Source organism: Rhagoletis pomonella, unplaced genomic scaffold (assembly GCF_013731165.1).
Source record: "Rhagoletis pomonella isolate Grant_MI unplaced genomic scaffold, Rhpom_1.0 Rhpom_scaffold_00011, whole genome shotgun sequence".
NCBI classification, from domain to species: Eukaryota; Metazoa; Arthropoda; class Insecta; order Diptera; family Tephritidae; genus Rhagoletis; species Rhagoletis pomonella.
Window position 1 is genome coordinate 28015117 of NW_023458565.1, and position 22701 is coordinate 28037817.

The 22701-nt window shown below is 43.9% G+C and overlaps 2 protein-coding genes across 2 annotated transcripts; one reads left to right on the forward strand and one right to left on the reverse strand.

The window, feature by feature from the left end:
• Positions 1–588: 588 nt before the first annotated feature.
• Positions 589–13512, forward strand: LOC118746910 (laminin subunit alpha-like; the record flags this gene model as incomplete). Its single annotated transcript, XM_036480890.1, is given in 14 exon segments — positions 589–1213; positions 1287–1496; positions 1564–1836; positions 1909–2046; positions 2795–3067; positions 3144–3996; positions 4126–4392; positions 4460–4850; positions 4921–5204; positions 5375–5600; positions 5677–8208; positions 8210–11274; positions 11354–11571; positions 11641–13512. Coding segments are annotated over 14 exon segments (10899 nt in total), but the record flags the coding sequence as incomplete, so codon positions are not given.
• Positions 13513–15641: 2129 nt separating this feature from the next.
• LOC118746954 lies at positions 15642–22370 on the reverse strand. The gene is made up of 4 exons (XM_036480948.1): positions 21515–22370; positions 21291–21448; positions 21022–21235; positions 15642–18764 (listed from the first exon to the last, which is right to left on the reverse strand). Exons 1-4 carry the CDS (start codon positions 22368–22370, stop codon positions 15772–15774), a joined length of 4221 nt encoding a protein of 1406 aa, XP_036336841.1. The 3' UTR covers positions 15642–15771.
• Between the last annotated feature and the right edge of the window lie 331 nt (positions 22371–22701).

The following is a 22701-nucleotide window of genomic DNA, read 5'->3' on the forward strand; positions in this document are numbered from 1 at the left end:
AAGTCTCCTGAAGATAACCAGATTTTTCCGATCGAAAAATATTGATTTTCTAGAATTCTATACCACTCTTTGTTAAGGTTTTTTTTCCATATAAAATACATGGAACACTTTGAGCGTTTTGAGCGACATCTAAATATTTTTTGATTTCAAAATAAAAAATAGGGGTATATTTTTTCGGTATAGAACGATCGTAGGTTATGAGAGCATAAAAATACCGACTTTACTTTTTCACATGCATTTTGGGACCACCCTAATATACATACACACACTTGAGCAATTTTGAAATCCACAGCTCATTTATGCGATAATGTATTTATAATCGCTTCTACCGAGTGTAGCGTGTATGAACGATCATTAAGCTAACAAAATATATTTATCTTATGCCTAAGAGTATGCAGCGCTTTCCGCTGCGATCTCACTTTACGTTACTGATCAGTGCAGTGTTTGTTGCCGCCGGAAATGATAATGAACATATAAGCTACATAATAAATATGTATGTACATGTGTGTGTCAGTGCACACTATCAGCATTGTGGATTATTTTTCTATGCATTTCCTGATTTTTCATTTTTTAATTTCCCATCAACAGGAGTTCCATGTCGCCTACCTCTTTATACGTATGGGCAATTCGCCACGTCCCGGTCTATGGACGTTGGAGAAGTCCAGCGATTATGGCAAGTCTTGGTCACCATGGATGCATTTCTCCGATTCGGTGCACGATTGCATTACCTACTTTGGCAAAGACTCGTACAAGCCGATCGAACACGATAATGATGTCATTTGCTCAACGGAATTCTCACGCATCGTGCCACTGGAAAATGGTGAAATACCAGTCATGTTGCTGAACGATCGTCCCTCTGCTTCGAATTATTTCAACTCAACGGTGTTGCAGGAATGGACACGTGCCACAAATGTGCGCATACGCTTGTTGCGTACCAAAAATTTACTCGGCCATTTGATGTCGGTAGCACGCCAGGATCCGACAGTTACGCGTCGTTATTTCTATTCGATTAAGGATATTTCGATTGGTGGTCGCTGCATGTGTAACGGTCATGCGGATACTTGCGATGTGAAGGATCCAAAAAGTCCGGTGCGTATTTTGGCATGCCGCTGCCAGCATCGCACCTGTGGCATACAATGTAACGAATGCTGTCCGGGCTTTGAGCAGAAGAAGTGGCGACAGAACACCAATGCGCATCCATTCGAATGCGAACGTGAGTGCAAAAAAATTGTTAGCAGCATGGGAAATGTTCGCTTATATATATTTTATTTTTAATTGATTTGCAGCTTGCAATTGCCATGGTCACACGAACGAATGTGATTATGATGAGGAAGTCGACCGCAAGGGTTTGTCGCTGGATATACATGGGCGCTACGATGGCGGTGGCGTCTGCAAGAATTGTCAACACAACACCGAGGGAATCAACTGCAACAAGTGTAAGGGCAAATACTATCGACCGTTCGGCAAATTCTGGAATGAGACTGATGTGTGTCAACGTGAGTGCAAGCTTTTTTTTGGAATGTTATGAAAATTATGAAAATAATTAATAATTGCCACTTGCAGCTTGCAACTGTGAATACTTCTACTCGACCGGCCATTGTGAGGATGAAACTGGCCGTTGTGAATGTCGTAAGGCCTTCCAACCGCCAAATTGCGACTCTTGCGCCTATGGCTACTATGGCTATCCCAATTGTCGTGAGTGTGAGTGCAACTTGAATGGCACTGAGGGTCATCATTGCGAGCCAATTAATGGCGAATGTCCGTGCAAAATTAATTTCGCTGGCCATTATTGTAAACAGTGCGCCGAAGGTTTCTATGCTTTTCCCGAATGTAAAAGTGAGTTGACATTTAAAAGTTTATATTATTTGCAAGGATTTTAGCTCATTCATATATTTTGTAAAATTTCAGCTTGCCAGTGTAATAAGATTGGCTCCATCAGCAATGACTGCGATGTGGTGACGGGTCAATGCAAGTGCCTAAGCAGCTTTGGTGGTGAGCAGTGCGAGCATTGCAAAGATGGCTACTACAACTATCCCAAGTGTCAATGTAAGTTTAAAAAAAAAAAAAAAAATTAAAAGATAATTTACTTTCACATCACATTGAGTTTGCTATGAATTTTGTTATCGATTATTTATCGACTTCGTATCGATATTTTTATAGATTTTCTAATCGATTTTGCTAACATTATTATCGATTTTGCTACTGAAATTTTTATCGAATTTGTCACCGGTTTTGTTAGCGATATTTTATCGATTTTGTTATCGATTATTTATCGATTTTGTTATTGATGTTTTTTATCGTTTTTGATAACGATTTTGTTATCAATTTTGTCATTGATATTTTTATCGGTTATTTATCGATTTTCTTATCGATATTTTTATCGGCTTTTAATGGATTTTGCTACCAATATTTTTATCGATTTTGTTATCGAATTTTTATCGAAATTGTCATCGATTTTGTTAGCGATATTTTGTTGGATGATTCTATCGATTTTGTTATCAACAGTAAATAGAACGAACGGGTGTAGAGGTGGGGATCTACGCGGGCTAAACTGAAATAACCCGTGGTGATTTCTTTTTTATGTAGGTAGCTACAAAACCAAGTTTGGGTGTTGTCATTGGTAGCAGCGACACTACTAAGCCCCACCTGAAACCGTTAGTCTCAACTAATACGGTAAGAAAGTGCTTCTTCGACGGGGTTGTACCAGAGTTAAAGAGGTGTTAGCTGAGAGAACATTTTTAATTCCATTCTTACTAAGTAAATATTTAATTGCACTGCATCCATTTCCTTTCAGATTGCGATTGCGATATTCAAGGCACAGAATCGGAAATCTGTAATAAAGAGACAGGCCAATGTATTTGCCGCGAAGGATTTGGTGGGCCACGTTGTGACATATGCCTACCTGGTTACTATGATTATCCGGCCTGTAAGCACTGCAATTGCTCCACAGAAGGCAGCACAGCCATCACCTGCGACAACACTGGCAAATGTAACTGCCTACCCAACTTTGCCGGCAAACAATGTACACTTTGCAGTGCAGGCTACTACAGTTACCCGCAATGCTTGCGTAAGTATTTTAAAACCTTGATTTCACTTATAAAAAAAAAGTGTATGAAAACCTCTGCTATACAATCGCCCTTTAGCTTGCAACTGCGACGTGCACGGATCCGAAGGTGTAACCTGTAATGCGGATGGACAGTGTTCGTGCTACCCCAATTTCGGCGGCAAACTTTGCGACTCCTGTAAGGAGGGTTTCTATAACTTCCCCAGCTGTGAAGACTGCAATTGTGATCCGGCTGGTGTTATTGACAAGTTTGCTGGCTGCGGCTCAGTGCCAATAGGCGAATTGTGTCAGTGCAAGGAACGCGTTACGGGTCGTATTTGTAACGAATGTAAGCCGTTGTACTGGAATTTGACTATCAGCAATCCAGATGGCTGCGAAGTGTGTGACTGTTGGACGGATGGTACAATTGCCGCCTTGGACACGTGCCTATCGAAGTCGGGACAATGCACGTGCAAGCCTCATACACAGGGACGCACTTGTAGAGAGTGCAAAGATGGTACTTACGATCTGGATGGCTCATCGCTGTTCGGTTGCAAAGACTGCAGCTGTGATGTGGGCGGCGCGGAACGTAGGGAATGCGATAAATTGACTGGACAGTGTAAGTGTCATCCGCGTGTGACTGGACGAGGTTGCACGCAGCCGCTGACAACTCACTACTTCCCCACGCTGCATCAATTCCAATATGAATACGAAGAAGGCTCACAGCCGTCGGGTGCACAAGTGCGCTATCAATACGATGAGAATGTCTTTCCGGGTTTCAGTAGCAAAGGCTATGCGGTCTTCAATGACATACAGAATGAAGTGCGTAATGAGTTTATGGTGAAGAAATCTTCACTATATCGCATCGTAATACGTTATGTAAATCAAAACCCCTTCAATGTGACTGCCAGTATACTCATACAGTCGGAAAATCCTATCGAAGCGGATCAAAAGTGAGTATGAGAAATCGAAAATTTATTGATTTAAACCGAATAGGCAGAAGGTTCGGAGTTCTGAAGAGTTGAAAGGAAATTAAAAAAAAATTAATCTTAGCCGGAATCTAATATACTTCCTATTTCTAGTGTAAAAGTGCTGCTGCGTCCAACAACCGCCCCACAATTCGTAACTGTCTCTGGCGTAAAGGGTAATAAGCCATCACCGATTGTTTTGGATCCTGGTTCCCGCTACACTTTCACAACAAAAGCAAGCAAGAATGTAATGCTCGACTATTTCGTGCTACTGCCAGCGGCCTACTATGAAGCCTCAGTTTTGACACGCAAGATCACCAATCCTTGCGAATTGGGCAATATGGAGCTGTGTCGTCATTATAAATACGCCTCCGTCGATGAGTAAATCTTTGATCGCCCCTGTACATAACCTAAAGAGAAATTAATGCAAATTTTTGCACTTTTTTAGCTTCCAGCCATCCTCCACACCCTTCATTGTTGGCGCCAATGGCAAACCTACAAATCCCATCGAAGTGTACGATGATCCTGAGCATTTATCGATCATCGGTCATGTGGGTGATATACCAGTTATCAGCGATACTCAGCGCGAGCTTAGCTACATTGTCGATGTGCCGCATAGTGGACGTTATATTTTCGTAATCGATTATGTAAGCGTGCGGCAATTTGCCGAGCCATATTTCGTCAAACTGCGTCTGGGCAATAATGAGGAGGACTACGGCACTACCACCTTATATCCTTGCGTCTATTCAATGGCCTGTCGCACGCCGATCATCGATGAGAACAGTCGTGAGAAACCGTTTTACATTTCTAAGGATGATCTAAAGCCCGTAATCGTTAGTGTAAGTTGTGGCTGCATTTTGTGGATTTGTTTGAGTGATATAAAAACTTTATATTCCCTCTGTACTTTAGACTGACTACGACGATTTTGGCCGTGTTGCGATTATTTCCGTGACTGCCATACCAGTGGATAAGTGGTCCATTGACTACATCGAACCCAGTGCTGTTTGTGTTACACACAATAATCAATGTGCCGCACCGAAATTCCGCTCGGTACCCGACTCGAAGAAAATCGAATTTGAAACTGATCACGAAGATCGCGTTGCTGAAAATAAGCCACCGTATGCTGCGTTGGATGAGCGTGTGAAGTTGGTATATTTGGATAATAAGGAAAACACGAGCACCATTGTGATTGAGTAAGTCAAAAACTTAGTGTCCGATGTCTTATAAAACGTAATTCCTCAAAATCGAAAGGCGTGATGTTAAAAAAATATTACTACTCCCTTGCACACCGCGTTGTCGGGCCACTTTATTTGCATATCGCTTGCTTTCGAAGCTAATCAATACTGTCTCTCTTAACTTGCAGCTCACAAGTAAGCGAACCGGGAAGATATGTCATCTTGGTCAAATACTACCAGCCGCATCATCCGAAATACAATGTTCTCTACACGCTGACCACAGCCAAGAATCAATATAGCGGCAAATTCGATATTAGTCATTGTCCGTCTAGTTCTGGTTGCCGTGGTGTTATACAACCTACTGGCGAAGATGAGTGGTTCGATATTGAAGACGATTTCAAATTCACTTTAACGGTAAGTTAATTTTGAATTTCAACTACAAACAAGTCACGAAAATTGTTTGCTTCCTTTTTGCCTCGCCCCCGCTTAGAATACACGCCCACAAGGTGTCTGGCTCGACTACTTGGTGATCGTACCAATAAACCAGTACAATGACGATTTACTCGTTGAGGAATTGTTCGACCAGACGAAGGAGTTCATCAAGGAGTGTGGTCAAGATCACTTCCACATTACCCATAATGCATCCGAGTTTTGTAAGAAATCGGTATTCTCGCTAACAGCTGAGCACAATATCGGCGCGCTGCCCTGCAATTGTGACTACGAGGGTTCCATCAGCTTCGAATGCCATCCGTTTGGCGGTCAATGCCAGTGCAAACCGAATGTAATCGGTCGACAGTGTAATGCCTGCCGCACTGGCTTCTACGGTTTTCCCGAATGTAAGCCTTGCGACTGTCCCAGCACGGCCATGTGTGAACCCAATACCGGCGAATGCGTGTGCCCACCGAATGTGATGGGCGAACAGTGTGAGAAGTGCATGCCCAACACATATGGCTTCCATCAGATAATCGGCTGTGAAGACTGTAACTGCAATTATTTGGGTATTGCGAATGGCAATCAGCAGTGTGACATGTTCAACGGCTCGTGCGAGTGTCGTCAAAATATAGAAGGACGCGCTTGCGACATATGCTTGAATGGGTACTTCGACTTTCCGCGTTGTGACCGTTGTAGTTGCAATGTGGCTGGTACCATGGCGGAAATTTGTGATAAGGTCGATGGCAGTTGCTTCTGCAAAAGCAATGTTGTGGGTCGGGATTGCGATCAGTGTCAGGAGGGCACATACAATCTGCAGGATAGCAATGCGGATGGCTGCACATCTTGTTTCTGCTTTGGCAAGACCACACGCTGCGAGAGCGCCTACTTGCGGGTCTACAATGTTAGTTTGTTGAAGAAGGTTACCCTCAACTCAGCGCAGTTCAATGAGAAGGAGATTGATTTCCAAATTTGGGATATACCGCAAGAGGAACTGTTGGTGAATGAGACCACGTTGAAGGCAGATTTCTCATTCCACGAAGTGAACGATGTGGAGGCCGAAGACGTTGTGTATTTCGGTGTGCTCGACTATCTACTCAATCAGAATAGCCACATATCGGCTTATGGTGGCGAACTCGCCTACACATTGTACTACACTACCGGCCCGTCTGGAAAGCCATTGCTGGCACCTGATGTCATTTTACTCAGCAAAGATCATTTACTGGTACATCAAAGCTATGAGCAGCCCACGAGCAATCAAGCGTTCACAAATCGCGTACAAATGGTTGAGTCAAACTTCCAAACACAGAATGGCAAATTGGTTACACGCGCTGAGTTCATGATGGCGCTACGTGACCTGAAGATGATCTTCATACGCGCCAATTACTATGAGCAGACCTTCATTTCGTATCTGTCCAACGCATACTTGACGCTCGCCGACGAAGACGAGGAAAATTTTGGTGATTACCAATTCCTAGCGGTTGAACGCTGCCACTGTCCAGCCGGCTATACAGGCTTGTCGTGCGAAGATTGTGCACCTGGTTACTACCGTGACACAAACGGTCCTTACGGTGGCTATTGTATACCGTGCGAATGCAATGGACATGCCCAAACTTGCGACTGCGCCACAGGTATTTGCAAAGATTGCCTACACACAACGACCGGCGATCACTGCGAGCTCTGCCAGGAGGGCTACTATGGCAATGCCACTTATGGCTCACCACACGATTGCATGATTTGCGCTTGTCCATTGCCCTATGAAACTAACAATTTTGCGACGAGCTGTGAAATCTCCGAATCCGGCCATGAAATACACTGTGAATGCAAACCGGGTTACACTGGTCCACGTTGTGAGGCGTGCGCCAACGGTTTCTATGGTCAACCCGAGAAGGCTGGTGACTACTGCAAACCTTGTGAATGCTCCGGCAATATTAATCCACAGGAGCCGGGCTCGTGCGACACCATCACCGGCGAGTGCTTGCTTTGCTTGAACAACACCTTTGGCGTGGCCTGTAATTTGTGTAAGCCGGGCTTCTACGGTGATGCGGTGAATCTGAAGAATTGTCAGAGCTGTGATTGTGAAGAGTTGGGTACGCTAGAGTGCGACCCGTATGAGGGTAAATGCCACTGCCACGAGAATGTAATAGGCGACCGCTGTGATCGTTGTAAACCGGATCACTATGGTTTCGATTCGGGTTTGGGTTGTCGCGCGTGCGATTGTGGTGTGGCCTCCAACTCCACCCAATGCGATGGGCACACAGGTAAATGTGCTTGCAAGCCGGGTGTTACGGGACGCCAGTGTGATCGCTGCGCCGTAGATCATTGGAATTACACAGAAGAAGGCTGCCAGCCATGCCGCTGCAATCAAGGCTACTCGCGTGGATTTGGCTGCAACGCATTTACTGGCCAGTGCGAATGTTTGCCCGGCGTCATTGGCGATCGTTGCGATGCATGTCCCCACCGCTGGGTGTTGGTTAAGGATGAAGGCTGCTTCCAATGTGATTCGTGCCACGATGCGCTGCTGGATGTGACCGATAGTCTGCGCTATCAAATCGATCCAGTTGTGCATGAGTTCCAATCGGTGGCGCTCGCATTTTTTCACGAGTCAGAAGTTGAACTACTACAATGATTTGACCGATAAAATTGCGCCTGATGTCGCAAATCTCGATCCGAAACGCATTAATTTGGATCCAGCGCGCGCTTTGGTTGCTGAATTGGAATCGGAGGCAAAGATGTATGGCAAAGCGGTTAATTTCAGCATGAGTAATGCATTGGACAGCCGTCAGGCGGCGAGCGAGTTGATAGTGAATGCAACTGATTTGCGTGAGAGGTCTAAGTTGAGCGCCTTTGAGGCACGCGATGCCATAAACTCGGTGGATGCGCTTTCCAAAAACCTGGAAACGGCGGCCAGCACGAAGATCGATAATGCACTGGAAGAAGCGCAGCGTATACTGCAAGAACTGAGCGAGACCAAAATCGATTTGGCCGCCAATCAGAAGATACTGAACAAATCCAGAGAAGTCACAACTGAGGTGGACATACTTATTTCACCGATCAAGAATCAAAATGAGACGTTGAATGTGTTGAAGGACGATATTGGCGATTTAAGTGATAAACTTGAAGATCTCTACTATTGGAGCGGCAATGCGACAAATAATGCCTACGATGTGGAACACTTAAACGACTTGAATAAACAAGCGTTTGACAACTCGAAATTCGACACAGTTTCTGATCAACAAAAGGAGGCGGACAAAAACATTGCAGAAGCCGGAAAATTCCTCATTAACGGTGACTTGGCGCTAGTCGATATCGATAATCGTATCATGCAACTCTCCAGTGTACTCTCCGATCTAAAGGATATCAACAAGAACGTTGACGACGATTTGCCCGAAATGGAGAAGGAAAATAGCGAAGTAAGCGAGTTGGCGGTACAGGCCATACGACGCGCTGACGAATTGAGCGCAAGCGCACATGATCTCACCGAGCAATACGCCGACATGACCGCCAACGCCGAACCGGCCATTAGAGCGGCAACAGCCTATAGCGACATCGTAGATGCGGTCTCTTCAGCACAACAGTTTACCAAGGAGGCCAAATTTGCTGCTGGTAATGCAACGGAAATCACAGATGGCATTGAAGATCGCGCCGGTCGTGCAGATAAAGACTCTGGTGAGCTGCTGCAAAAAGCGCGTGGCTCCTTGAACAAGGTGCAGAGCGAGCTGGAACCACGTTTGAATGTTTCCGCTACCAAAGTGGAGGGTATATCCAATTTGAATAAGAACACCGAGAAGCGTCTGGAACAGATTAACATCGATTTGCAAAAGTTGTCGGTGGATACGCAACGCGATCTATGGACTAATGCCAACCAGAATGCTAGCGACGCGCTGAACATAATTGACGGTGCGCTGGATGTGTTGCGGCCAGTAAGCGCGCAAACGGAGAAGGAGCTGGAGAAGGCGCGCAACATTTCGAAGGATATTGATGGCACAACCAAAGACCTGTCACAGGCTAGATCGCAGTTAGACACGGTGGAAGACACAATACCGCAGCTGAACGAATTGGCGGAAATAATCGAGCAAGAACAGGCGAATGTTGAAGAGATCGGACAGTTGTTGGGCGAAGATATTGAGAACTTGAAGCGTCAAATTGAAACTGCACGCCAGATTGCCAATGACATTAAGGTGGGCGTACGCTTCTCACCAGGCACCGTATTGGAACTGAAGACGCCGGAGACTACACCACTCTTAGCCACAAAGACGAAGGTGTCAGCCTATTTCAAGACAGAGAAACCAAACGGCTTCCTCATGTACTTGGGTAATCACAATAGAACCTCATCGGTTGGCACTTTGCCCGCAAACAAGGATAACGAGGACTTCATGGCGCTCGAGATCGTAAATGGCTATCCGATTTTGACGATCGATGTAGGTAATGGTCCCGAACGTATCACAAGTGATAAGTATGTCGCCGACGGCAACTGGTACCAGGCAGTGGTCGATCGCACGGGCTCGAATGCGAAGTTAATCATTTATGAAGAGTTGCAGGATGGCTCCGTGGCCAATCATACAAGCGAACAGCCATTGCTTGGCGCTAACAATGTGTTCAATGTCGATCGCAACAGCCGTTTGTTCGTTGGCGGTTTGCCACCGCCAGCTGACTTCACGCCACCGCACGACATCCAAAGCAACGCTTTCGAAGGCGAGATCGAAGATCTCAGAATAGGCGATGAGCATGCGGGCTTGTGGAACTTTGTATTTGGTTTGGAGAATAATCAAGGCGCATTGCCGCGAAATAAATTACTCACCGAGGAGATACCACCAACAGGCTATCGCTTCAATGGCAATGGCTTTGTGTCGCTAAAGGCCGCACCCTACAACTTAAAGGCACGCTCCAGCATACAGTTCAGCTTTAAGGCATCGAAAGATTCCAAAGACGGTCTGATGTTCTTCTACGGCCGCAATGATCAGTTCATGTCTGTCGAGTTGGTGAATGGTGGTGTATTCTTCCGTTACAAACTTGGTGAGCACTTGGTCTCAGCGGGCAGTGAAGATCGCTATAATGACGACAAATGGCATGTAGTAGTGGCCGAACGCGACGGCAGACGCGGTCAGCTGAAGGTCGACAATGTATTGATATCGCAGGAAGAAGCGCCAGCCGATGCAAGCGAGACAATGCAAATACCCAAACGTATCTTCTTTGGTGGCTACCCTGGCAAACGTAATCATTCGGCCATTGTTGAGCAGAACTTCGATGGCTGCATTGATGAAGTGTCCATTTCGGGTACAAAGGTGGATTTGGGTAACAACATGCAAGCACATGGCGTCAAGCCAGGTTGTCCGAAGAAGTTCTCAACAGTTTTGGCATATCCGCCAAATGAATACGGCTACCTGCGCAAGGCTAACGTGTCGTCGGACAATAAGCTGAATGTAAATCTTAAGTTCAAGACACGACAACGCGACGGCGTGCTCTTCTATGGCGCCAATCACGATCAGAGCGCGAATATAGGTTTGACACTGAACGATGGCTATTTGACGTTGCGCAGCATGGGCGCTGAAGTGGTATCCGACATGAAGAAGCTGAACGATGGCGAGGAGCATGTGGTGACTGTGCAACATGATGGCGATCAGTTGCGTTTGTCCATAGACGACACAGAAGATAAGCGGTGAGTGGAACAGAGCTTGGGTTGGTCAAGTAAGGAAGGTAGATACAAATTTTATTAATTCTTTTTTGGTGCATTACAGATTACCCTACACGCCTGAGCCATTGTATATACAAGCAGGCGATGTGTTCTTTGGCGGTTTACCGGATAATTACATACCAGTGCGTAACGCGCTTCCCACCTTGGCATACTTTGTGGGCTGCATTAGCGATGTGACAATCAACGGAGAGATCGTCAATTTCGCCGACAGCGCTGAGAAGCGCAATGGCAATATCAATAATTGTCCAACAGATATTTTAGGTAACGGGTTTCTCTACTATGGAAAGTTCTGAGCTGCGCTAAAGTTAACGCCACCTTTTTTCATTACAGCTTATGACGTTGCTGATGTGCCATTGTACTTCCCACAGGGCGCAAACGAGCTGCTGCCAGAGCCGGAGTATCCCGGTAACTTTGCCGCACCAGCTCTACCGCCATTAGCGCCATTCGCGCCTACGCAGGCGCCACCCGTAACCACAACGACATCACGTCCCGTTGAAGTAGCGACTGTAACCAGCACTACAACAACGACAAAGCTACCGCCTACACAGAGTCCTCCCATTGTGGAAACACGTTTCGGTGAGGGCGAGGAAGTAGAACCAGAACGCGAGGGAGAAGCAGAATCAGAACCAGAAACAGAACTCGAAAAACAACCCGAGGCGAAACCATTGCCACCATTACTGCCTGAGATCGGCCCGGCAAGACCCGCACTGCCACAAAATCAACCAGAAGATCCACGCTGCAAACTGCCAACGAATCCGAACTTCGATGTCGACTATAACGAAGCTGGTTATCGTTTATATTCGATGCGTGAACAACGTCTCGAAATAGCGCCACCAACCAAGTTGCGCAAACAATATGATGTTAGTCTGCGCTTTAACACTGAAAACCCAGTTGGTTTGGTCTTCTATGCGGGCAGCAAGCAACACATCGACTTTATAGCGATCTACCTTGTGGATGGCAAATTGCATCATAAGGTGAGAATGGGACGAGATGAAGTAGAGGTTGCCAGCAAGGAAGAGGTGAATGACGGCGAATGGCATACCGTTAAAATAACGCGCAAACACCACATCGTCACGCTGTTCATCGATCAAAATGAAGTAGACTCAGCAAGCGAAAGTGTGGATGACAACTATGAGTTCAATGTACGCAACATGACACTCTTTGTGGGTGGCGTGCCAAAGCTGTGGGAAGAAGATCTCAACCGCAACATCAAGTATGTAGCTGATGAGCATCCCTTCTATAATGGTTGTCTCAAAGAGTTGCGGTTAAATGATTTACCGCTAAAGAAGGAGCCAGAAGCATACCACACAGTGCCATGCTCAACCGAGGTAGAACAGGGTTTGTTCTTCAGCAAACCGGTCGGCTTTGTGAAGCTCTTCGATCGCTTCTCTGTGGGCACTGATTTCAATATCAATTTCGACATCCGTCCGCGCGAACCCGACGGTCTACTCTTCTCTGTGCACGGCAAGAATGCCTACATGATTTTGGAGTTGGTCGACAACAGCCTTGTGTTCACTGTCAAATCAGACTCTAGAAATATTGTCACAACTAATTACACGCTGCCCGATAATGGCAGCTATTGTGATGGTAAATGGCGTAATGTTCAAGCGGTGAAGTCGAAATTCGTAATTACCATTTCGGTGGATTACATAAGCACACATCCCGGTGTAGGCACAGATGGTTCAACGCTGACCAAGACAAATCGTCCACTCTTCTTGGGCGGTCATCAGGCCTTTAATAAGGCGCCAGGATTGAAGACCCGCAAAACATTCAAGGGTTGCATACGTAATGTGCAAGTGAATAAGAAGACGGTGCGTATTACACCGAAAATGATTCATGGCGATATCTGGCAAGGCGTTTGCCCATTAAATTAGTCAGATAATAAAGTGGGTGAGAATTATAAAATTGAAACGAAATTGAAAACGATGACGACCGACGGTGAAATGTTTGTAAACAATACCAATACTCTCATAGCTCGAATGCTACTCGCAAGACGGTATTGGCAGCAGCAGCACCTTTCTCTTGACTATGACGACTATAACTATCATTTTTTATTTTTCAATACACATATATTCAATAGTTTTCTTCTCCTACAATGTTTTATTTGCGTTAAATTAAGTAAAGAAAATTTGTATTGCCATATATTTCTTATTAAACCAAAAATTGACAATAGTTTCTTTTCCAATAAAGTTTTTATGTACGCAAAAATTCTGATTTTTATTAGGCTGGGTTCGGTCAGTAGACAATTCTGAAGCAGTTACATAGGTTTGGCTAATTTATAATAACGCGATAAGACTTCCAGTTTTCATACTAATACACAGCTTCTATAGAATCCTCTTGCCAAAGCCAAGGTACATGTGTACATATACATATAATATGGAATTGGGTATTATCTGCTTCCACTTTTCGACAACTCTTACAAGTTGTCGGTCGTCTTCATACAAAAGTACCGGAACTAACACCAATTATGTGTTCTCTTTGCGATCGGTAGGTGATATGCCAAGTATCGGTACTTTTGTCTGCAGAGCAATAAGAAATTCGATGTTGACGAAGTCAAAGGGAAGAGTGTGTGGATGAAGTATTGATGTAGGCAAGTATAGACCAGCCTTGTATAAATTCGCGTTGCTAGTTTTTAGTTTAGTATTAGTTTTAACTAGCACACGCAGCGAACTTCATCCCGCCCAAAATATATTTTTTGTGTTGAAACATTTTGGCCCAATATTTTCACCAACAAATTACGTATACGATTTTCAGTGGCACATTTATTTGCTAAGGTTATGGTTTGGTGATCGTCAGAAGGCATATTTCCATTGCCGTCTTAAATAACTTCGCAACAGTGTTATGTCTGTGAAGGAGTTATTGAAATGCTGTAATCATCGCACAGCAAATTAAATTCGAAGAACTTCTTCTTTGGCGGCAACAATGATCCGGTTCGATGGTGAATCTGTCCTTGAAACTGTATACCAGTATATTAGCGAGTAACGTTGTTCTACAGAAATCTTATATATTTTTATAGATTTATTTTAGACAAAATACCTTAAACGTCTTATTCAGGAGCGTTATGGTTCTGGTGGTTGATATAACGGCGGTCATTTGCGATTGACCCCTGGACAACTCAGTCCTGGTGTCCCCGAATGAAGCTCTAACGAAAAGTCATATTTGAAGATCGCATCCGTTGGGCCAATCGGAGCGCAAGGGAGTTCGACTCGCAAAATTTACCACCAATCACGGCATGATGAAAAGCAGGTGTCTTTAAATTCGTTCACAATTAATACTGGCTGAATACTACCAAAAATTCTACAGAAAAAGTAACACAAAGTTTGAGAAATGCTGCACTTAAATGTCATGCGTCCCTCAAAATCTCTTTACGCTAACTTCTACAGTTCCTCGAGTGCTTTAACCCAGTAAAGTATTTCGTCTGAAAAATTTAAGCTTCTTAATAACTCACCATATTAAAATACCATTACTTTCGTATTATGAGCGATATACACCTGGAATTTCGTCAACTTATAAATAAAGGTACATTCTATATGCCTATCAATTAAATTGGACTTTCTATACCCCATTCAACATCAAAAATGAATATTGGCCCTTCGTACCCAAGTCACGGTTCTATGGTTAATAAACTACGATTTTAGGTGTTTGAACCATCCTCCTTTGTGAAAGCTAGGCAGCTGAGATGATTCCCTCTCGTCGTCATCCAAACAGTTGTGGCAATAGAGGACGCCATCAACAGTTTACGAGTACCACACGTCGAAAGAAGCTTACAACTTCACATGACGGGGATTTTGCCCAGCGCTGTCTGTGAGGGGAAACAACTTCGAGAGTGAGCTGCCTAGCAAATTCATTAGCAATCAAATAGTGCTCTGGTACTCAAAAAACCCTAATTTAAAAGTATTTCAAGGTATTCTCTGACTAGTTTCCATCGCACCATAATCACTTTCTAACGCCCTGATTACGACTTGGCTGTCAGTAAATATTTACACTTCCAGTCGACTATCTAGTACTTAATTAAGCCCACCTCTGCTTGAAATACGCTGCAGAAATCCGAGAGCATAAAATTGAAGTTTAACGGGAGTTCCTGGCAGAACACAACTCCTGCAACTCTTCCCTTCAACTACGAAGTATCCGAGAATTATGTTTACCAGAAATCTTTGTGCGGAGAAGGATCCATTCGGGGTCATCGCTACGCATTTATCAGTTTAGTCGGATTCGAAGGCAAACTTACTAATTAGTAAACCTTTTACGGTTCTTCCGTAAAATTTCTAATTGGTAAAATAGAACCTTTCGCATTGGTAATGATGATACGAAAACTCATTTACATCCTTTATTTCAGAAAACTATTGGCAACCATTAATGTACAAGAAGCCTATTCACTCTTTATAAGGTATTCAACTGTTTTATATTCATTATGCATAATTAAGTCATACCGCTAGAGATAAAAAAATGTTACTTGCTGAATCAATCTTCTTTGATATATTCTTCATCAGCATTTTCTCGTTCCAACTCATCGTGGTAAATGAATGCCTTAAGACCGATCTCCACAAAGAAGCAAATAATATACGAGAAAATGCATAGGAAAAATATTTCCACCCAATCGTAAGCAATATTATTGTATTTATCGCGTTCCTCCTCATAAGTCCTCAATGTCGTCGGACCCATATAGCAGGCAATAATGCAAATTGTTACAGCCAACTTCACAGTCCAGATGCAAGTACGCTCGAAGCGATTCAAAGTTGAATCGCCATATTTCCACGGTCCTACAAGAGCCTGAAATAGGAACCACTGTATGCAGAGACTCTCCAGCGTGTCACGGAAGGTGCGTTTGAAAGATTGTGAGCCTTCGCGGAAATTTGCTGCATCCAAAACTAACGGTTTCGTCGTTATCCACGCTTCAACCTCGAACGAACAGATGATTTCGTTGGCGTAATCCTCAATGACAATACGGCGACAATACCAACTGGGATAGCGGCCGGAATGGTCACGACGTATGCTGAGCAGCAGTGGCTGAGCAAGATCATCGCCTGTCAGTGGTAAGCGTAGTGTGCAAGTGGAGTTGCGCACCAAGTGTGGATTCTCGGGATTTTGATAAATTATGAATTTGAGCGTACCTTGCGGTACAGCAAACATAAGAATAACATTTGCAGACGTAGCCGCATGCCAATGGCCGCCGGTGCTTATGTGAACATTGACACCGAACTCTTTGTTGTAGTCTTCCTGATCGAGTAATGTAATCAGTTCACCTTTGTGATTGCGCAAAGAACGCCAGGCGCAATAGAAGAGTAACGAAAATAGTGGGAGCAGAAAAAAGAAAAATACGACCATATAACCATTCGTAGGTAGGCGAGTGAGCACGTGACGCGGTGTACTAGTTTCCATGGCGGCAGTGGGATGCTTCTTGCCCGCGAACGTGGACAGATGATAACAACTGCAACTCAAGTTTTCTGCATCGCTTAAGTTTAGCTTGGGTACGCAACCAGTCGTTGACCATTCAGGATCGCGTAGCTTAAAGTCCCAAACGAGACATTTCAGCATGGTAATCGCAAATTTGAATGTTTTCAGCGTGGAAATTTCATCTGCTGCCATTACGGCTAGGTAGGCCCACACATTTCCACCCTTGTCATTGACTACGTGAAAGGTGTCCTTCTGCGGCACAATATCGGCAGAGTCACGCATTTGATAGCTGCGCGGCTTGGTGCATAAATTCAGCTTGACACGCAGGCGTGTGGTGGGGTCAGAAAATTTCACAATCGCGGCGGCGTTCTCTGGAATTTCGATGCGATAAATAGGCATATCTAGTGAATCCTTGACATAGCCTTCAACAAGGCTGGTGAGTGGATCAGTTGTTGGCGTATTTGTGGATAGTGACATGCGAAACTCTATGGGGTTTTCGAGAAAAGTGTCTTCTCGTAGAGGATCTGCGGCGCTATAAACGCTAAACGACACGATGCCAGTGTTGATCGGTTCCGTATCGGGGTACCACCAAAATGGGTTTCTCTCGAATGACACCACCTGAAAGAGAAGCTGTGCGCTTTTCAGTATGCGTTCAAGTTCAGCCAGCATACCAGATGGCACTATTATCTCAATCTTTCTATTAGCCGTTTCCAATTTTAACATATTCGTGCCCTCTATACTGAATACGTCCGCCTTGACGCCGGGTTTATTTAGTATATAATGATCGTCACTGGGCTCATGCATAATGGTGCCCGAAATGCCCACATAATGCAGACACCGAAATGATTCGAAAATAACATCCAACCAATTCTCAATGCGCGCAAGCACAGTCTCATCGAAGTCGGGTAGTGGTGCATATCTTTCGCTCAAACGATTTCCTGAGCCGCTGCTCGCCGGTTGTATGCGCACCACAGGTGGCATATCTTCCAATTTCGCCGAAAATTCTGCAATCAAATCGACTACTTCATTATTGAGTACTTCGTAAGGTTCATGCAGCAACTCTTGATACTCCCTATCAGCGATGACATAGTGAAAGCCAACCGAAATTTTGCGAAAGAATTTGGTGAAAAGGCTCACCCGCTTATTGTCGAGCGGTTGTAAAGGCGCGAGCAGATTTCTGGTTACTTTGGTCATTTGCTCAACTTGCAAAAGTGTTTCCAATTTGAGCCAACGTAGCTGGTAAAATATTATCTCGCCCATTGCCAATGTCAGCGTGCTGCGCGTGAGTACATCTACCAGCACCATAGCGCGTTCGACATCTCCATCTTCCAAAAGTTTAGCTATATTACTATCCGATTGCGATAGCAACAGTCTCAACGCAGTCTCATCTTGCGGTACTTGCATGGGGGATACGCTGACTGACAACTGCGTCTCGGTGCAGGCGTATAGGAAATCGCATATCACAACTTTAAGGCTGTTCGTTAGCGGTAGTCTCGTGCTCATCGAATGCTCATTGGTGCGATCAAAAGTGAATGTATCGGCTATGTATTGATAAGTTATGGGCGTATTTGGATCCTCAAAATCTTCACACGTTATATGGAATTCCGTTTCATACTCAACGCCACTGCTGGGTTCTATGCTGCACTGCCCACCGTTGGGTGGCTCATTCAAGTATAGCGTTATTTTACATTTACCGCTCATCGAGTCGCTGGCAGTGGATGCTTCAACTGTAATATCGCCACTGGCAGGTGGCATAAAGCCGATACGCCGTGCATAGCTAGGGAAGCTGCCACCGCTACTAACCGTCCATGTGATGGTAGGTTGCGCGCGGCAAGTGGGGCAGCGCACGAGCAGATGTATCTTCCGACCGGCCGCATATTTCGCCATAGCGCAATTTCGTACACATTCAATCAAGACGTAATGCCTGGGTTCATTTGTTGTTTGAATGGTTTGCCTTGCAACATCGCGCGACATTGTGCTGACGTATGAGTTTACTTGGAATTTAAATGTGTAGGACTTGCCGAGCTGTAGCACTCCAGCAGGAATATTCAATTTGCTGGCTGTTAGATTCACGAGAAAATAAGAAAATAATTTAGTTAAGAATAAGCTCTCGAGTTAAGAACGTACTTTATAAATACATATATGAAGGTAGAACAAACTACTAGTAAATATCGAGTGCCACGGAATCAAGATCCTAAGTTGATGCTGTAGCCATATTCGTATCGGGGCAACTTTATATGCAAAATTATGGAACGCATTCAAAATAGATTCCTGGGCCATAAATTGTTCTCATTTTGTGAATCAGTAGAGAACTGACTTGTAAAAATAAAATAAAATTACCGAACTTTACTGAACATAAATTCGAGTGCACAGAACTGAAACTCTCTCACAGGATGGAACATCTTGGAGTCTTTCTCAACCTCAAACATAAGTGGAGGCTGAATATTCTTAACATTCAGGAGCAACCAGGAAACGCCTTGTAGGCTCCCTGTTTAAGGAAAGAAATGCTGAGAAACAAGAACGGATTGAAGCCAAAGATTGCGCCGTGGATGAACGTGGCTTCATATGAAGCGCGTATCTAGTGGGCAGCCCTAATTATAGATATCGTCATCAAAATAATTAAATTCACTACAGGCCAGCCGCGGAGCTTTCAACGTTCCACTCGATTTAGTACCAACAGATTTTTGATAAAAAATTTAGCTGCTACTAGCGCTATTAGATTGCAGTATTCTGAATGGACTAGAATAGAGTTGTGGCACAGTTGGTCATTATAATTAAAGAAGAGAAAACCATAATGGAATACATAGAAAAACAGGTAGGAAAAAGTTCGTATATTCTCTTTACATCCGACTCAAAAGTGCATCATATCAGCCTGACGAAGGCCGAACACCCTGCAAGCAAGTTGCACACAGTGGATCGTCGATGTTACCTATGCTGTCTCCATGTATTATGTGCCCTGCAATCAGTCCTTTAAGTGGCCGTAGCTACAACTCTGTATGGCCTTTCCAGGATATTCACACGACAGTCGGGTCTACGTAACCGCAACGACCCAAATTCACATCTGGCTAAGGACTTTTTCACCAGATTGGCGATTCTAAGCGTTTTTTTTATATTAATTTAAAGTTGGTGGTCGCAGAACAGCATTTAAAACAATTAAAATTGATTTAAATGCAAATATTTATACCTAGATTTAAAAGACCTCTCCTGAGGTTTTGAGGTCCGAGGAATCTGAATTTGCAGTTTATTTTTACTACAAACGGCCGCTGGGGTGCGCTTTGATGCAAAACAAAATGGTTGGAACATGAAGGAAAAGTGCAAACAATGTTTCTCAACAATGTAGCTAAGCAATGTTTCTTCATGTTCTATTGCATCAATGCGCACAAAATCTCACCCAGCGGCCGTTTTTGCGGATTCAGATTGCACGTACCCAAAAACTTCCAGAAAGGCCCTTTGATGTTATAAATTTTACATTTAAATCAGTTTTAATTTGTTTAAAAGCAACTCTGCGACGACAAAATTTAAATTGGAAAAATAACAAGTAATTTTTAGCAAAAAAATTACTGACTTCAACTCTCATATAAAAAAAAAAATATATATATATATATATATCTCATGATCCACTGATCGGATCTTAACCAGATTAGTATGGGACCACCTCTGAGACACTACCTTTCCGATGAAAAAAGAATTATCGAAATCGAAAAAAAATATTCCGACGAACTGATAACCTCCTCCTTTTTTGGAAGTCGGTTAAAAATTGCTTAAAATCGCCAACCTATGAAAACTGAGAAATTATGTACTTGTCTATATCGTCACCTGAGTGGAAGATCGACCTGCATATCTCGGCAGTCAGTTCCAAAACGTGCGGAGTTTGATTGAAGAACTTATTGAAAATCAGAATTTTATTGAAAAACACCCTGTCTCTGAGTTTGGTTGAAGAACGCCCTATCTCAGTTGCTGATTCAAAAACGCTCTATCTCAGCACATACTTAATAACTTTTCATTTGAATCGAATTCCGAGATAGGGCGTTCTTCAATCAAACTCAGAAATAGAGAGGTGTTTTTCAATAAAATTCTGAAGTAGGGCGTTCTTGAAAATTTTTGTGAGATAGGGCGTTTTTGAACTGGCTGCCGAGATAGGTCGATCTTCCACTCAGCCACTTGGTTTCGTGAATTCCCCAGCCGAATGCAGAACAGTGTAATCAATCAGAAAGTGTATTTGAAACCTTTTGCTAGCTACGGTCTTTTGCATTTCAGTGACGATGTTAGTTACCGCTTTTTTGCATTAACCTTTAAAACATTTTCCCATTTCCATACCTGTTCCCATATTTTCGTGGCAGTAGCTATTGGCACCGTCGTCAGCTGAAGTACAACTCCACTTGAAATGCATCGTTTGCTCGACCAACGGTGACAGTGCAAAATCACGACTTTGAGAGCCGTCCAAGAAGAAAGACTGACGAACGTCAACTTCACGTGTGCTTCCACCCAAAATGAGTGCCGAAACTGGCTTCGACATAACGAAGATGTAACACTGTTTAAAAGCGATAGAATAAAGATAAATCTATGACATATCCAACCACGCTCACCCTAACTTTCTTGTGTACCACTGTGCCGCCTTGGTGCTCGTTCACATTCACGCGAATCATATAGGATTGCGCCACCGCGCCGTGATAGTTAAACCATAATTGATAGGGCTTGACTTTCAGCTGCTTTTTGCCGCTATTACCGAATTCAAATAGCAAAACTGTGAGTGAATAAAAAAAAAGTGTAGGAAATATTAGTTAACTAAGTACATAACTAAGCGCCTCACCTGTGCCGATGCTATTGTGCACAGTCCATTCGATTTCCAAGCGTGAGTCTGGCGCGCAATGTTTATGTATAATGGCATTGAAGAAATTGAAGCGCGCTATGTCTACGATTAGCGGTTCTTGCGGGTTAGCGCCATGCATGAAGCCAATATCCGGTATACATGGCACGTGCGCCGGTTGTATGATGTACAACTCGAAAAATTGGTCATACAGCTCCCTCGACTGCATATCTGCAACGCGTACTCGCACATTCAATGTACCCGCTTCCCAGAAACTCTCATAGTAGTCATGATAATAGCCAGTATTATAGGGTAGGCGCTCAGCATGCACTAATCCAAGAGATCTAGCGACAGATCTGAGATTTCTCGAATAACGAAAACCGCTCTCCCTTTGCGTATACGATTCAAATGTGTCGATCATACAATTATTTGTGAAGGCCTCATAAATGAAATCAGCGGTGCCCAATGTTTCGACGGTTAGCAGAAAGTTTTGTCGTTCGCCGAAAATGCCAACTGGATTGAAGAGCACATGCATTTTCGTAAACATTCTTATGCCGCGTATGCCACATTGTTGACCTCCCCAGGGACTAACACAACTGCAAAAGAATTGTCCGAGTGCTGGCTGACAGCTTCCGCCATTCCTACATGGATTTGGCTCACAATTATTAATAAAATCTTGGCAACGCAAACCGCTGAAGTAATTTGCTAGGCAGGAACATTGCAAGCGTTCAGCTTCGATGGTGCAAGGCCCTGCATTGTTGCAGTTGCCGATGGGGCAAAGTTTTTCACTGGCGCATGTAAAGTGTTGTTGACAGACAAAAATTAATGAAGGCAATATAATTTGTGAAAAATATTTCATTATTAGCGCAAGTCGAGCGTACGCGTTATTCGTTTAGAAGCGCGTTACGGAAACTGAGTGAGCAAAATTTCAATGCAATTTTTTGTGCGGGCAAGCGAAAGTTAAAAACAAGGCGAGTTGAATTTTTTAAGCAAAGTAAAAAAGCGAAAAGGTGAAACTGTAAATTGTAGTACATAATACACATTTTGTGTGTCCTTTATCCTATATATGCAGGTTTTTAGGGTAAACAAAGAATGTCTTCTGGCGTCTCTTCATCCAGCTCACAGACTGCTCCCCGCCTGAAGTACCCAGAGAGAGTTCGAAGCTCCGCCCTGCCTAAATTGTTGTGCTA

Bases quoted from the DNA above. Each gene is read 5' to 3' on its own strand.
- LOC118746954 (XM_036480948.1), bottom strand. From the start codon at position 22,370: ATGAAATATTTTTCACAAATTATATTGCCTTCATTAATTTTTGTCTGT. The intron at 21,449-21,514 runs GTGAGGCGCTTA...ATTCACTCACAG, and splicing joins GCACAATAGCATCGGCACAG to TTTTGCTATTTGAATTCGGT. The intron at 21,236-21,290 runs GTGAGCGTGGTT...GCTTTTAAACAG, and splicing joins TGGTACACAAGAAAGTTAGG to TGTTACATCTTCGTTATGTC.